Source organism: Symphodus melops (assembly GCF_947650265.1).
Source record: "Symphodus melops genome assembly, chromosome: 4".
Classification (NCBI taxonomy): domain Eukaryota; kingdom Metazoa; phylum Chordata; class Actinopteri; order Labriformes; family Labridae; genus Symphodus; species Symphodus melops.
The window spans coordinates 20,158,134-20,174,677 of record NC_136694.1 but is presented as its reverse complement, the minus strand read 5'-3'; the positions used below and the strand labels follow the sequence as shown (position 1 = coordinate 20,174,677).

The 16,544-nt window shown below is 38.0% G+C and overlaps 1 protein-coding gene across 1 annotated transcript; it reads right to left on the bottom strand.

Annotated features, from left to right (window-relative positions):
- Positions 1–451: 451 nt before the first annotated feature.
- Positions 452–13,020, bottom strand: LOC306822389 (caM kinase-like vesicle-associated protein). Its single transcript, XM_079341379.1, has 11 exons — positions 12,701–13,020; positions 5,185–5,325; positions 4,948–5,079; positions 3,943–4,017; positions 3,674–3,812; positions 3,440–3,560; positions 3,241–3,316; positions 2,988–3,124; positions 2,824–2,902; positions 2,356–2,443; positions 452–1,843 (listed from the first exon to the last, which is right to left on the bottom strand). Exons 2-11 carry the CDS (start codon positions 5,277–5,279, stop codon positions 1,544–1,546), a joined length of 1,242 nt encoding a protein of 413 aa, XP_079197505.1. The 5' UTR covers positions 5,280–5,325; positions 12,701–13,020; the 3' UTR covers positions 452–1,543.
- Between the last annotated feature and the right edge of the window lie 3,524 nt (positions 13,021–16,544).

Below are 16,544 nucleotides of genomic sequence, written 5' to 3'. Positions count from 1 at the left end.
TTAGATGGGCCGTATGCTTAAAATATCTCAGGTGACAAAAAGTAAAAGGGGTTTGTTTGACCTCCACCTAACCACAATTTCTTTGAATACAACAACAAACTATTTTTAGTTAAATAAAGGTTATATTCTGATCACCTTCGACCATTAAGAGACGACGACTCTACCAACTGAGCCACAGCCGCCGTACATATAAATGTACTTGGCAATAAAACCAATTCTGACTCTTAACATTAACACATTATTTATTAAAGCATTTACTCATTACTGAATTTTTGTTCAGCTATAACAAAATCAGGGAAATAGATTTCTTAGATTAAAAGATAAAAATTGATAGCCTATGCTAAACACATTCAATTGTATGTATTTGAAGAAGAATAACATTGCTTAAATATATTTCACTTTTAAAGATGTCATATTTAATCCTTTCATGAAAGGACAACATGAGAACATGTCAGTTTCAGCAATAAGAGTATTGCTACTTTTATTCATTCACAAGCGTAGCAACCTGTTAGCTCAGCTAAATGTTGCTAAATAAACAAATTAAAAAAATACACATGTATACAATGCAAATATACATGGGTGGTACATGTTATGGAATCAGCTTTAACCACTGAAGTTTACGAATTACAAGTGATAACACAATAACAACAGCTAAAACATCCAGATACAATGCTTTATGTCGTTTTTTGTGATTCAGTTAAGGTGTGAAAGAGGACAGAACACAAGTATCAATACAGCAGCATTGAACTAAATATATTAGAGAAAACAGCTAAAACATTTGAGAGAAATCAGTGAGCAATTATAATGAAGTTGTTTCTTTTGGAAAATTTTAGCACATAAACTGCAACAAATATTAAGGCACTTTAACTTAAAAGTATGCTTTCTTGCTGCCATAAAAAGTGTAAGCTGACTGAAGTTGTACTGCACATATCTAATAAGTAAGAATACGTTTTTTGATCATGTTTAAATCATTTTTGCCTAACTACATGTGGCAGAAAATTCTGCATGATATATTCCAATTATATGTATGTGTATGTATGTAACTAAATAACTTAAATAAGGATAAGTAGTGTAATAAATTGACTTTTTTCTTATAAATCTCACTGTTGTCAATTTGCCAATGCTTTTTACTCATCATTTTATGTAACTATATGAACATAGTAAATCCTGAAGCCAAAAAAAAGCAATTGGCTGAAACAGACACCCACACCTCAATACAAAGAGCAGATGAATACAGATGGGATGATTTCACTAATATACACCATGACTTTTTACAGTTTTCAGGGAAAAAGAAACAACAGAAGAGCTACTTAGCAACTAGCTTTAAAGGGACCTCTACATAAAATAACAAGAGAGAGTGAATAACACTATTCAAAAGACGATAAAGACTAAAGAGAATGGTAAAAGCATGATGCTGTGAAGAACTCAGCAAACAGGGGTTAGTTAAACAGCATAAACATGGTTTTATCTTGCCAAATGTATTGGCTCTACTGCACATGTGCTTGTGGTGGGACGAGGGTCTCTGCTCATATTTGTTTGACGCCTAGTCTCCCTTGCTTTGCGGCAACATTTGGGGAACATCTCCATTGCAGCGCGCCTGTGGCTGCTCCTCCTGTCTGGCTGCAGTGGGGAGGGAGAGTGTCGGGTTGGTCGCAGTCTGTGTGTCAGGAGCCTTTTCACTAAGAGCAGCCTTAATACTGGCAGCAAAGCTCCCACTACTGCCAGGTGGAGGACCAGCAGCACCGCCTGGTGTGTTAGGGTCAGCTGCAGCCCCTGCAGCAGCAGAATCTCCCTGCTCAGAAGCCCGGAGTCTCTTCATGAGGGTGGTCACTCTGACGGCTTTCTATAAATGATAGAAACATACAGTAAGCTTACGCTTATTTATCGATTCTAATGCATGGTACTTCAACAAAAATGTCATGCTTTAAGATTTTAATTTTGTAGGCCAGATTGCAAATTGCATTGAAAAACACAATGGAAGAAGAAAAAGATTTTCATTTTGGAAATATGTTTTGTTTGTTTTTTAGATAAAAATGGGATTAAAGAAACTTTGAAAATAAATTAAACGGCTGTGAAGACTAATTGGATAAATATGTGCAGGTTTCTGAAAAATTAGAGCGGTAAACGAAAAAACACAGCAATGACTGATGATTCCAACAGTGTATCTACAATTGCCAGTGTTGCTATTATAAGATCAAATGTTTGTGATTTTCAGAAAAAATACTTAAAATGTAGAGCTTGTAATCCAGTGCCATTTAAAATAGACTCATGTGTCTAACAGGTAAGTGATTAATGACATATGAGCAAAATGTTTTCATTGATATGTGAGATCAGTTATAAAGTTATCAGTTATACCTTCCACTTTGCTTTCGCAAAGTTCTTTTCTATTTGTGCACAAACACCATCCTTGATGTTCTTGTCCGAGGCTGCATTTCCAGAAATCCTGACAAAGGAACACACATGTTATTATTAGAGTTTATTATTTTCTGCTATTTTAAATAGATTGATAATTTTCAAAAGTCTTTTTTTTCAATGCTTTTTAACTGAGGATAATGCCAAATGTAACATCAAGACGCTCAGCCAGTCTCACAGATGACTGGAATTAATCCTGAATTATGAACCAATTCAAAAATAGATTTTGAATCATGAATCCAGAATCATTTCTTATCGAAAAAAGTTTCTAAATCTAATCATGACCTCAAGAATCAAATTTGAATCCAATCGAAAAAGAGTCCCAGGCCTAGATATTATATCTTTGATATCAAACTTCACATTAGTTTTATTTGTCTGACTTCTCATCTTTAATTTACTTTATTGTTATACCATTCATGTGCAATGGCTTCCTGAGCAGTCAGTCGCTGATCTTGGTCCACTTCCATCAAAGATGCCACCAAGTTTTTAGCTGTCAAACAAAAAAAACAACCCGTTTCTCCAAAATGTACATCTTCATACAACATGCCAGATACAGGTACACTTTTTATTTCTACCTGAATCTGAAATGTCATCCCAATATGGTGAATCAAACTCATAGTCTCCAGACAAAATCTTTAGGAAAAGGTTCTTGTCACGATTGTCTGGGTCATCTTCATCAGAGTCATCATAGAAAGGAGGGTTTCCAGACAATCTGTTGAGATGGCACAACGTAAATATTAGAATATCAAACCTTTTGGACCAAATCATCTGAACATATCTAAGAAAAACACCAGAGGTATAACTGTGAAAACATTGTTGTGCACTTACAGTATGTACATGATGACACCTATGGCCCAACAGTCCACGGGTCGTCCATATCGCTGCCTCCCGACCACCTCAGGAGCTGAAAGCAGAAACAAGTTTGAAGCTGCAGCTTTACAAAGTTTGTTTCAACTTTCTGTTTTTAACATTCAGTTAAAAAAGTTTAATCTTTGAATTTTCTATGGCCTGGTTTAATGTTATTTACCCAGATATTCTGGAGTCCCACATGGATCCTTAATGAGTCCATTCTCCAGTTTTGCTAGCTGGAAGTCACTGATGACGATTTTTGAGTGCTTCAAACGATTAAAGTACACCAAGTTCTCCAGCTGTGGAAGTACACAAAGAGAGGTTTAAACTGAGAATCATTCCTGAACAGCACTTTGATTAGCCTAAGGTGAAATGCTTTTATTTTGCACTAGGTGTCAGCAGTGTAATATACCTTTAGATTTCTGTGGACAATTTTCAGAGAATGCAGGTAAGCCACGGCCTCTAACACCTGTCTTATCACATTGCTGGTGTCCCTCTCAGAGTAATATCCTTGATCTAAGATCCAGTCAAACACCTCTCTGCCCGTAGCACTGAAGAAAAGGGACAACTGCACATGTAATTCATGTCATTTGTTGATGACACAAACACAAAAAAGACATTGGAAATGGTCTTTTGCAAGATGAGGCGAGATTTCTCTCGAGCCCTGCCAATAATACTCACAGCTCCAGAAAAAGGAAGTACTCCTTCTTGGTTTCAAAATTGTCCACCAGCTGGAGGATGTTGTGATGTTTTAGCCTTTGAGAAGCAGGAAAAAGAGCAGGGTGGCAGGGTGGTTGGATGTGAGTGGGGTTAAAATAAGCAACAAATAGAGTCAGCGAGTACTGCAAGCAACAGCGCTACACGCAAAATGATGGGGATGATTTCGACGAACATGACATCTGATAATCATCAGAAGTTGTATTTCATAGCTTTGCAGACTGACAGTTTGAAAGCATAAGAATCAACATATGTAAGACAAACATTTTCAATATAATGATGGGTTTTTGATACTCTGTCTGATAATCAACAGTTAATTTTTCAAATTGATAAGTTGAGTGATATCCTTGTGGATCAGTTCTTTTTGTCATGCGTTGATGTTGGTGAAAATGAACAAATCACAGACACAATGAATTCTAAAACCATAATCAAACCATATGCTAATATTTCACAATACATAACACCTGTGTTTTTACATAGATGTGGTTTGAGGGATTCTATATCTTGTTACCATCCACTAATCCAAAGTATTGTGATGAAGTTGTGTTCATCTGTTACTTTCCCAGTCTTTGTAGCTTTCCAGCATTCTAACATGTTGAAACACAAGTGTAGGTAAAACAGGTAGCGAAGTATTCAAATCACCAGCCAAAAATAAAAATTCATGTCTCCATATTTCTCAAGACACAATTTGCACTGCTATTTTCAGCAGCATATTTGTTAGGATATATGGATTGCTACAGCAGAGAGATGTATGCAGTAAACTCCTGTACACTAAGGTGCATGTCATCCAGTGCTTCAGTAATTTATTGATGCTTTCTGTCCTGGGGATAAGTGGCTTTAGAATATCTGTTTGCAGGCTTTTCTGTCTTTGGTTCAAACTGAAGAAGGACGTTTTCTACTCATTTTGGATATGTCTTAGTGTAAGTGCCAGGACAGTTCCTCTATAACAATGCTCAGAACTGAACTTACATCTTTAGAATCATTATCTCATTCTTGGCAGCTTTTCTCACTTTCCTCCCGTCCTTTTTGTGGAACTTTTTACAGGTGAACATTTTCAAGGTGTTCCTATCCTTCGCCCTGAATATCTCGCAAAACTCCTCCCTGTGATGAAAACAAAAGGAGAGACATGCGTCATTTTTTTCCCCCCCAGCAGGTTTCTCTTACGTCTTTAAACGCGTCTTAACATTTGGCCATGGATCTACTCACGATTTAACGATCTGTCCGAGGTCATATTTGTCTGTGACCTCTGAGGGATTGTTGTAATCCTTCTTCTCCCCGAGTGTCAGACAGCCAAATGGCATGGCAGCTCGTGCCCTTTAGCCAGGGGAAGTCCTGCCACAACACAACCTGTCAAGAAATATGCAACATATTAGAGACTCCTGAATAGTACAGCTAATTAACATGGAGTAAATGGGGCTGAACACAGATGAAGAGCCTGGTGCTGTTGTCTCATTACTGAATACCATAAAAGGACCTTCCTGTAAATTGATCGTACCTATAAAGTGTATCATTAAAGTAAATAATTGTAGTGAAAAAATTTGTGAAAATTGTTCAGTTATGGCTTTTTACACAAAATGGACCATTAAAAAAAATCCGCAAAATGTGCACATTTACAGTACAGGGAGCAGTTATAATTTAGAACTGTTTCATCTCTGTCAAACCTTTTGAATCATAAGAGTAGGCTAGTGTAATCAAGGTAGTGGAAGCATATTATTTCACATTATCCCAAGAGCAAAACAATACAAAATTTGATTTTCCAGTAACATCATCTTCTCCAGTGAACTCTGTCAGACTGCCAGCCGTGTTTCTATCAGTCTGCAGTGAGTCAGGTCTGTGCAGCCGAGCAGCAGCACAAGATGCATAATTATTCATTGGTCTGCTTTTCAACAGTTAAAAAATACTCTTCTAAACTTTACCCTGTGCTGGAGCTACACCAAAGTCGTCTTTGCTTTTCACATATTTTGAAAAAAAAGTTGATGGAGCAATTGGCTCGCCAATTCTCAAGAAAAAAAAATGAAGAGGATTTGTTTTTAATTTCTGCTGGAAAGCCACTTAAACGCGGAGTTGTAACTATACACATTTTAATGATGTGCAGACTTAATGGAGCTCAGTGCACTTCATCTTTACGTGAACGTTATGGCAGGAAGCTTACTTTAATGAGGTACACATGGGAGATAAATTATTAAAAAAGGGAATTATACTGATACAATGTAACACGCATGCTTGCACACAAAGCTACCATTATAATCCAGTTAGATATTTGCTGTTTTCTTTAGCACATGTAAAAGTCTTACAGTTGCACTCTCAATAGAAGGAGGAGTATATAGCATTTCTAATTTATCTTTATGAATACAATAAACAAATGGTAAATACCTGACCAACAGGGAAATCGGCACATGTATGTACTAATTATAAGTAAATTCAATACAGCCTGAGAGCAGAGCTCTTCAGTCATGTGTAACTGGAAACACTAACTGATACAAGACTCTGTTTACTGATTACGGTAGAAGAGATGTTAATCGCCTCTCAGTGTGTCATCTTATTGCTCAAACATATTTCCTCGCTCTAGCTGCATAAAGAAATGATTAGAATCTCAGTCAAACCCAGTGGTCACTGTTTTACGGATCAGAGTGACCACCAGCATCCTGTTCCTGCTCAATATGTTATATACCAACTATCTGCAAGATAAATCTCTGCAGCAACATACCGTTTCTAACGACAAAAAGGAGTGAAGTTAGTTAACAGGTTTCTTTGCCAATTTCACAGCCTCTTTAAATATATGAAATCTGGATAACTGGAGCGCTACATGGACAAGTTGCTTTGGCTGACTGGATTATTTCCCTTTTTTGAAATGTAGATTGAGCAACAAGAATCTTTGTTGGAGTTTCTAAATGAGTAGTTAGTAGTACTAGTAGTAGTAGTAGTAGTAGTTTGACATTGGTTTTTCTTGTCAAAAGAACTTTCCAGACAATTCGTTCATATGTACTGCAGCGGAATCACATAATTACGTAAAATGAGCTGAATCGCTGCAGCCTTATAGCAAAATACGATACATGTTCGTTCACTACTAGCAGCTGGTGAATTGGGTTGCTTGTATGGAAGACATGAGCCGGTTGTTGGCAGGCCTTTCAGTAGAAATGGCAGCCAGCACAGTAGAGTGGGAGTAGAGAAAATCTGACTGAGATTCTGTCTGGAGTCTCAGTCAAGACCCTATGAGAGGCACACATCCCTGCCTGCTTCAGAATCCAGTTGTATCTGTTATAGCACATCAAAGAGCGGCCGTGTATGTGTTAAAATGAACTTTTAAGAATGCTAATGTAAGGAGAACAATCCAATAACATCCTCTGTTATTGTTTATAACTTGAAATCAACAAAGCAGACCATCGCCTGCAGAAGGTCCAATGTTTGATTATTATTATGACTTAGGAGACATACTTAACGTTCAAGACAATAAGCCTCGCATTCAGTATGCTACTGTCCACAAGGGGACTCATTACTCTATGATCCAGGCTCAGCCGTGAAGCGGATGTATAAAGTGTAACCTTATGTATAACACTTGTTTATTATAACTGAAAAGGCCTCGTTTGAGCCTCTTTATCGAAACTGATTAAATGGAGCTTTTCTGTCTTTGATCCACGGGAGAAAAAAACATTTGTGAAAGTTTTTTTTGAATCACTTGGAAGCAGTCCTATACATTAACTGAATAAAAGTAGCAGTGCTACAGTGCTGAGGGTTCATTTCTTCATTTCCTACTATCACATAGACCATGACCATTTTTGTTGAGATGACGAGTCAAAATGCCACTAAAATAATAAGAATAAGAGTACTACATTTTATTTAATGGTACCTTTCAAGCCACCCAAGGTGGCCTTACAGAGGATAAAAGCAACACAGAAGGTTAAAACCAAACATAAAACACTGTAAAAGAATGATAACTACTGGACAATAGAGGTGTCACACTCTTTATCTCTTAAACATTTTTAGAGGTTAACAAAAGACTTCGCTATATTAGAAGGAGATTTCTTTATGGGGCTGTGAGAAATGATCAGACATTTGCATCTGTACTTTCTTATTGGTCTGAAACAATTTTACAACAACACCGTGCTGAACTTCTTTACATGCAACCTAAGCTGAGTTCCCATTTCTCGCCAGAACACTCCCCCACTGGAAGAATTACACAAGCCAAACAAGATTAATACTTTCGATAAAATACTGCTAGGAATACATTTGGTACAGCTTTATCCACCTCTGCACTGAAGTACATAAACAGTAATACTTATGTTTGTAAGAGGTGCTCGTACCAGTTAAAATAAGATCTCTCTCTGGCCCTTCATGTTATCTACAGTGCTCATCCAGGCCCGATATGTACAGAGCTGCACTGCAGTCCATGCTATTTATTTTAGTGTAAGTGCTCAGAAGTGGAAACTGAAGTTATTGTAGCCATTTGTGGAAAGTTTTGATGGAGTTCCTAAAGTGATGCGAAACCAAACAGATGATCTGTGAAATACTTTTCAAAACAACTAAGTGTTAGTAACACTGTAGTCATTAATATTACAAATATATAAAGATAAGAATGATGTAATGAATGAATGGGTCTGATATATGATATTACCCATAGTGCATTTTGTCAAATAAAAATTAGGCCAGCTTTTCTTGTATTTCATATTTAGTTTTTTTTTCTTGTTGATTTATCGAAGAGATGTTTACTTACAGGCTCTATTGTTACTTTAATTGAGCAAATTAAAAAAAAAACAACAACAACAAAAAAAACATGTTCCCCCTGGTGTAAATATAAAAGACCAGAGACAGTACTATGTTGTCTCTGTAACAATCAGAACATGTTGCAAACAACATCAGTCACTGTGGCTCTACTGTCTAAATAATGACATAATGGATACACTTATCAGAGCTCTAAAAACAAGCGCTGGCCCTTCTGTGCTAAAGAGGGCCGCTGTCAGTTAACCGTGAGTCTGCAGCATGATGTGTTCGGGAGATGATTATGAGCTAAATCATACCCGCTGCATGAATCCAGCAATTACAATACCCAGATTACACATTACTGTTCTGTGGCTCTCACACTGATTAACACAACAGCAATGCCTGCAGTGGTTAAAGAATCATTTCTTTTCTCATATATGTGTCAAGACTGTGCCATGATGCTCGATCAAACATGAAGAAGCTCCAGACAGCGTACACAAGAACCAACACCTCTTTTTCTCAGCTTTTTGTCACCTTCTATGTCGGTGTTTTTTTGAAAGGTGTGGTTGAGTGGTCGAAATCGCGGTTACGTTTGATTTTTATTGACATAACTTATCTTCTTAGCATCTTGAATGACCCTCTTTGGCATGCATTAGCGCTTAAGCAGCATCTGTTGCCTCACAAAGACGAATAATACTATCCATACAGAGCCGAGTTTCTTTATACGGGTGAGCCTGAGGTGATACCGTTTAATGCAATCCTTATACAGCAAAATGCATCATATAGATCCCAACACCTGTTCTCAGATAATTAACTCACAGAACCACAGTATTCCTGCTTGTTCTCCGTCTTTTTAAAGTGGGATAAAATGCTGTTCTCCAGCAAGATACAAAGAAAAAGATAGGAGGCATTCGACTATTGCTGAATCAGGATTTCTTTATCTTCTCCTTTTAAAAGATCTGAATGAAGTGTTCTTAAATAATTAAGGCTTCTGCAGATAAAACTGAAGACCCTTGGGTAGAAAATGACAATGGCAGAGATGTTGTATTTGATAACGATATCGAATCAGCTATTAATTAAATTTCTAGCAGCATCAAAGGTAGGGGAAGGTACAACATTTCCAATTCAGATGAATTTACATTAAAGTAATACACACCATAATCTCCAAATAGTAACAGACTTAAAAAGAAACATTCATGAATAGTTCTCTTTGTCAATGATGCTACGTATTTTTATGAAATTCATTACTGTATATTGCAATATGAGGCTGGTTTGGTTGTGGAAATATAAAGTTGTGTTTTTATGCCTGTTAGCCCTGCCATGGGGTAAATGTGTCAGACGAAAGATATCACTGCACCCTGCAGATGTAAAAAGAGTACTTATTTACAGTATGTACAGTAAAAAAAATCATCCAAGCGATAACAGTAATATGGACTTTGTCCACAGGGGTCGCCAAAAGCAACAGCAAACAACCCAAAAGTACCTTGTTGAAGTTTTAGTCCAAAAAGGAATTACTGAACATTGGTAGCACAACTGAAAGTATTGGTTTTTGAATGATTTGTAGAGTAGAGTAGTAGAGCATGTGAGACTGGATATTAAATTGATTTGACTTAAATGTTTCACAGCAGACTTCAGGTCTGAAATGGACACATGGGGTGATACAGTTGTCACCTTCTTTTTGTTATGCTGTCTCCTCAAAATACTGAATTCATTTTTTTTAAACGTGCCTGTAGGTATCAATTTATTGTTACATTTATTTTAAGTGCATTGACCCAATCCTTTTTAACTTTTGAAAACCAGACACTGATAAACTTGCTGAGGCGTATGACTGACTGGGATGAAAAGTGTATGACCCTAACCCTTCCTTGAAGGGGCTCATTTCTTTTTTCTTTGTTACAGTTCCTTATTGGTCCTCTTAGCACACTTTCTCTGTGTTCAAGGAGAAGTATGTAGTTGTGTGTGTCTGTGTGAGCGTATTAGTGTGTAGGAGGATATTTATGAAATAACAACAGAAAATGTTCAAGCATCTTCTCAATGCAATTTTGGGGGCACTGGGAACAATAACACTGCTGATTTATGATACAGCTAAGAGATAAAAATGGTGAGTGTGGTGTAATGGTGTTCCATTACCTAACAACAAAAAAAGTTTGGTGCATTTTGATGAATAATGTTATTATGAATTGTTCAAAGGAATGTCAAACAGTGGGAGCAGGCTGGAGGGAGTCATGAATTTAGCCACAGTCGAGCTTCTTCAAACAGAATGTGCTTGGTGACAGGGGGCAGATGGTGCTGATGAGGTTTGAGCCAAATTGTAAAGCCTGTTATGCCACATTTATGAGCTAAATGTTGTTCTTACTGAGCTGTGAACACAAAGAACACATTTACACGTTTAATTTTCAAGGACATTACATCACACATGAACAAAAGAGAGAGAAATGTGTTTGTTCAGAGTCCGTGTTGAGGAGGCACATGGCGATGTGCATGAATCAGTCCTCCTTTATGCTGAGCTCTGCAACGCTGAGAGTCGACCATTCATCTCGTCTTCTGGCATCACTGGCTCAACTGACCAGCTTCTTCTGATGTTGTTTTGTTGCCATGGTCACCAAGTGCTACAGAATGCAGTGCACCATGGCACCGTATGTGCAGAGCAGCTCTCTGCGTACTCGACATCAAAACTACCCAACACCACTGCCACTTCATGTGACTGAAACTGCATTCATTGATTTGATTTAAACAGTGTTTACAAAAAGGATGCAACAGAAACTCATGACAACAATAAGCTGAATGCATAATGACGCACACCATGATCCAGGTAACACGTTCAATTCAGTGTGAAGCCTGTTACATAAACAAAAGGCTGCAGCTCTATTGAAGAGGACCTTATAAACAGGTTATTCACTGATGAATCGGGCGCTGTTCATCAGAACGAGCCATCAAGGCCGTGAGGAGCAGAGAAATGAAACACCTGTTAAAAAAAAGTGCGGATTGATGTCTGAAAAGGATTGCTGCATCAGGAGCGGTTTGAAAAAAATCATTTAATCATTTAAAGAATCTTGATTAAAGTGTTCCACAGTATCATCTTGTGTCCATAAAATCATTTACGAGTGTTCAGCTATAAGCATGTTCAAGCAGATGGGCCACCACCATTCAAGTCATCCTGCGTCAAATCAGCCACCTGTCTAACACAGTCTCCCAATGTTTCTTTTAAATTTTGCACAGTTTCGATGAATGTTAAACTTCTGATTGGCTGCCCTAGATGTTGACCAATTGCATTTACAAAACACTGAAATCACATCACATTGGAACCCCTGCAGAGACCTCTTGAGGTCACACACACACTTGGGCATCTCACTGTGGCTTTCTAGTATTATTGTATAAAGCAAAAATGGGCATCTTCAATAACAGGACATGTCAGAGAACTTTCCCTATGGAGTCTATCAAGTTTGGGCATATTTGGAACATTACAAACTCGTTTGGTGTGAATGGTAACAAATAATGAAAGAGAGGCAAGGATAGGATGCTGTGGACTCAAGAACTGCTGCAGTCTGTGTGCATCAACAAAAATCATGCCTTTTGTAAAACTGAGGCACAGTTTTAGCTCATATTGTGAATGAACTTGTTGAGCAGTTCGCAATTAGCACAATAATGTGTAAATTAAACACCAAAAATAGGCGTCACTGATCAGGCTACATGATGGAATGAGTGAAAACCTTGCTACACAGTTTAAATCGAGTGGACCATTTACGCATCATACAGGTAACACAAATATGGTGCTGTCGCATAAAAACTATCCTGTCTGTTTCTTGAATCGTGAGCACGTGCCATAATTCCTGTAAATGTTTTATTGCCGCCAAACTTTTCGAAATCAAACATGTGTCCTGGGTTCAAGAGTGAGAGGAGGAGAAGACAGGTTAATAAAACCTCAGAGGATATTCCTTACCATTTCCCACTTCGCGTTTTGGCAGCACGGCTTTAAAATCGTAATGATAGTTCGCCAAAGATCATGTAAAGTGCGCTCACTTACCTTCAATGAAATTAACTAGTGCCAATCAATAATCCAATCCTCTGTCAAATAATGGGGTATGTTGTTTTGGCTTGGCTTCACTTTTTTTCCCCTCCGCTGATCCTGCAGCCAGTGTGCACTATCAGACAGATCTGAGATACTCGAGCATTTCCAACAAGTCAGCGTGTTCACGGAGTATTACGTGAACGTGTGATGGGAACAGCGGGCTGTGATGCAGGAAAGGAGGGGAGGTGTGTGTGTGCGCGCGCGCGCGTGACAAAACGCTACTGTGTCCAACTGTGAAATTTGTGTGTGCGCGCGCAGCAGTGCAGCAAATGTTTTGATGAGATATCATCGCCGTGGGGAGTTAACAGTGAATGCAGCCGGTGATGATGAAGGCTTCACGTCAACTGCCCGGCACCAAAAGGGATCAAACAGCATGCTCTAAATGTTTTTTTTTCTTTCTAAAAGTTCCTCCGGAAGTTCATGACATTCATTTAAATAGACAATTTCACAAAAACAAGAGCAGCTTCTTTCCCATTCAAAAATGTAATATCTCACATTGCTGGTTCCACTCACATAGATGTGTGCCTGGTCTGCTCAACGCCTTGCATCGGAGGTGCCCGATTTGTTTCATATACTTTTGGAAGCCTGTTAAAGATAGTTCTATACACAGGCCTATAGGCCTACCATTAAAGACAACGTTGCACAGTATTGACAGAAGGACATTCAAGATCCTCAAGTATGAAGCTTATAGTCTACTTAAGCACATGCGTGCAGGCGTTCAATTATAACACATATTATGATTAAAGATCTATCAGGAAAGGTCAACAGATACCATATGGCCTAATACCCTTAGATAAATCATAAAGGGCAGACAATAAACCATTGCAACATAATAAGGGCAAGAAATTGCCATTATAATATACATGTAAGTCCCTTGATAATGATAAGAAACAATATAGTTGGAGTCTGAGACACTTAATGGGTACCTTTTGGTATTTTTGTCTTTCATTCAGTTGAGTTAAAGACAACTTTATGTGGGCCAAACTTATATTTGTGACTTAAACTTACTTTTTTTTTTTTTTTACAGCCAAAAGCAGCTAAAAAGTAGGTCCATTTTGACATTAACAGTAAAAGAAGCACAAAGTCAGCACTTGAGTTGCTTCTACCGACACATATAGTGCTTAAAAGCTGTCACAACCAACACGAAGGGAAGCAGCTGACGGTGGACTACTCCACTCCACATAGTCAGAAAGATCCAGCTCTGCTTTACATGCTTTAGAAAGTCATGCCAGCAAGAGTCATAAATCCCGTAGTGTATGACCCAAAACTCAAAAGAAATATGAAATTTCAGTAATATTGTGTTCTTGACAGGCTGAACAACAGTGTGACTGTGAGCCCCCTCCTTGAGCTGGTTTTTGACTTACATTTCAATTTCTGTGTCAATCAATCAATCCTTATTTGTACAGTGCCAATTCACAAGTGTTATCTGGAGTCGCTTTACAGAAGAGCATATGAGATGATATGCAGGCAGGATTTCTCCTTTCCTCGTTCCTGTTCTCCACTTTTACTTTGCCGCTGAGGTGGAGGTCGGAGCAGGCCATGCGTGAATGAGGACGATGATGGTTGTGGGGACAACACAGTCTGATGGTGGCGGCCGGCCATCGGGTGCCAAGTCTCCCAAAATTGAGGCCAGTGATTACCATTAACAATCAATATTTTTTACGAATCCGAGCGACACTTGAGACATTTTTATGTGTCATAAGTCACATTTTCAGAAGCTGGAAGAAGCAAACATTGATTTTATGACACTCCAGGGGTTTGTTTTTCACCTGGCCAATTGCATGTCAGATCAGTTTTCAGATGTGTGCAAGAGAAAACTGATCTGACAATTTATAGCACAGTGCAATTATGTCCAGGTACAGAGGATGTGAGGTGGTTTTAGCTGGTAGGCAGAGTCTGTAACATTGGCTTATGTAACTGGAGTGTCTCTTTCCCAAATGAGTAATGCCGCTTAAAGGCCATTGGGATAACAGGAAGGCGAGCAATGGAACATCTTTAACCTGCTCCCCACCTACCCAAAAAACCCACCTACTCTCTCTCTCTCTCTCTTTCTCGTCTGTCTCCTGGTGCTTAAGAACTGGTGTTCTGAGCAGTACAAGTTGTTCTGTATCACAAATCTGAGTCCTGGAATCCGTCATATCACCGTCATTATTTTACAGCAGGGCGTTCATAATCCTCCTCCAATCCTCCACAGCAGGAGAGACTCAATCACTCTGTCAGCTGTCTGAGTTTCAGTCTAAAAATGTCTTTGAGACGTCAACCTGAGAGAAACCCTGAATTTTAATGGGAGAAGACGATTTAAAAATGTTTCAAAGGTAAAAAATCACTTTGAAGTAAAAACATAACCCCAGTGACACAGAAGCAAAAGTTGAACAAAAGCATTTATTCATCAGCAGCAGGTAGGAGGCAGGGAGACAAAAATAGAACTGCAGGTACACCCCAGATTTGGGTATTTTTTCAGATAAAAGTTGAGATATCTTCATTTCAGTAGAGAGAGTGCCTGAAACTTAAAGATCATACATGATCAACTTAACAAGACGGCATCAAGACTTCACTCTCTTGTGTGTCGTTAAAGCAGCATAGTAACTGCAGCTCACCTCATCACCCTTCAAACATGCCTTTAATTCTAAACTCACGTGTTATTATTGGATGTGCTGAAGCTAAATAGTTTGGTTTTGGTGACAGCCTCTTCGGGGAATTAGATATTGCTTTAGTGTTTGGTGTCTGAAATCTGACTCAGTCATTTTACACAGAAGAAGTGCAAAGCAGCAACATTTAAATGTGCTGAAGAGGTATAGGGAAAAGGACAGTTTATTTCTTCTAAGCTCAGAGACCACAACACACTTACATAGTTTATTGTTAAAAAAGCACTTTGATAGAATTAAAGCTTATTGGATTGGATAAAAACTTGAACATGATTTGTAAGTGAGAAAGTGTATCAAAAATGTTTTTTTTTCCTTTTGGATAATTCTCAAATGTGTGTTTTGGAGTAGTAATGATAATGATTACTTTGATGCCCCAACAAAGTCAGGATTATTATTATATATTATGATAGAAAACAATACAATTAGTACAGATGAAAAATGTAGCAAACCTATCAAATGAGTCAAATAACACTTCTGAAGATGATGTAGACCATTTCAATATTTAACTCAATACATTGCTACAGTGATATACCAGATAAATCTGAGATCGGGCTGCTAATAGAATACAGGTTTATATATACAGGATTTTGTCCCTTTTGAATATTTTACCAAATAGCTGTTAATTTCACACATAGGCTATATATAATTTAAAACAATTTCTGTTTTGTTTGGGGGTTTTTTTGTATGGATTTTGGCGGCCCCCCTTGGAAGACACACATGATATGATGTCCCAAGTCTGTATATGGACTTGATCGATTCTTTTAAAAAATAATCCAAAAACTAGACAGGACTGAAGTGAGCAGAATTAAATGTTCCTGGATTATACATTTTTCTCTGTCCTCCAAGCCAGAGTGTATTTATTATGAATTTTGAAAACCGTCTGCTAATAGTCATTGGGTTAAGTTTAAATTCAGTGCAAGTTTTTCTCTTTATTTTTTAAGCTGTTCCATAAAACCCCTTTAAACTATCACATTCAGCTGCCGTGCCCCTCATTTAAAAGTTCGTTAACATCAATTTCCACTTTGAATTTGTCCTTCAATTTCATTGTTTTATTCCGATTAAATAGAAACAATCTGTTCACTTGCTGTTGAGATATAGACAATGCAACATCCCTTTGACAGACCAGTTATTTTCTGGCCTATTGTGTCTCAATG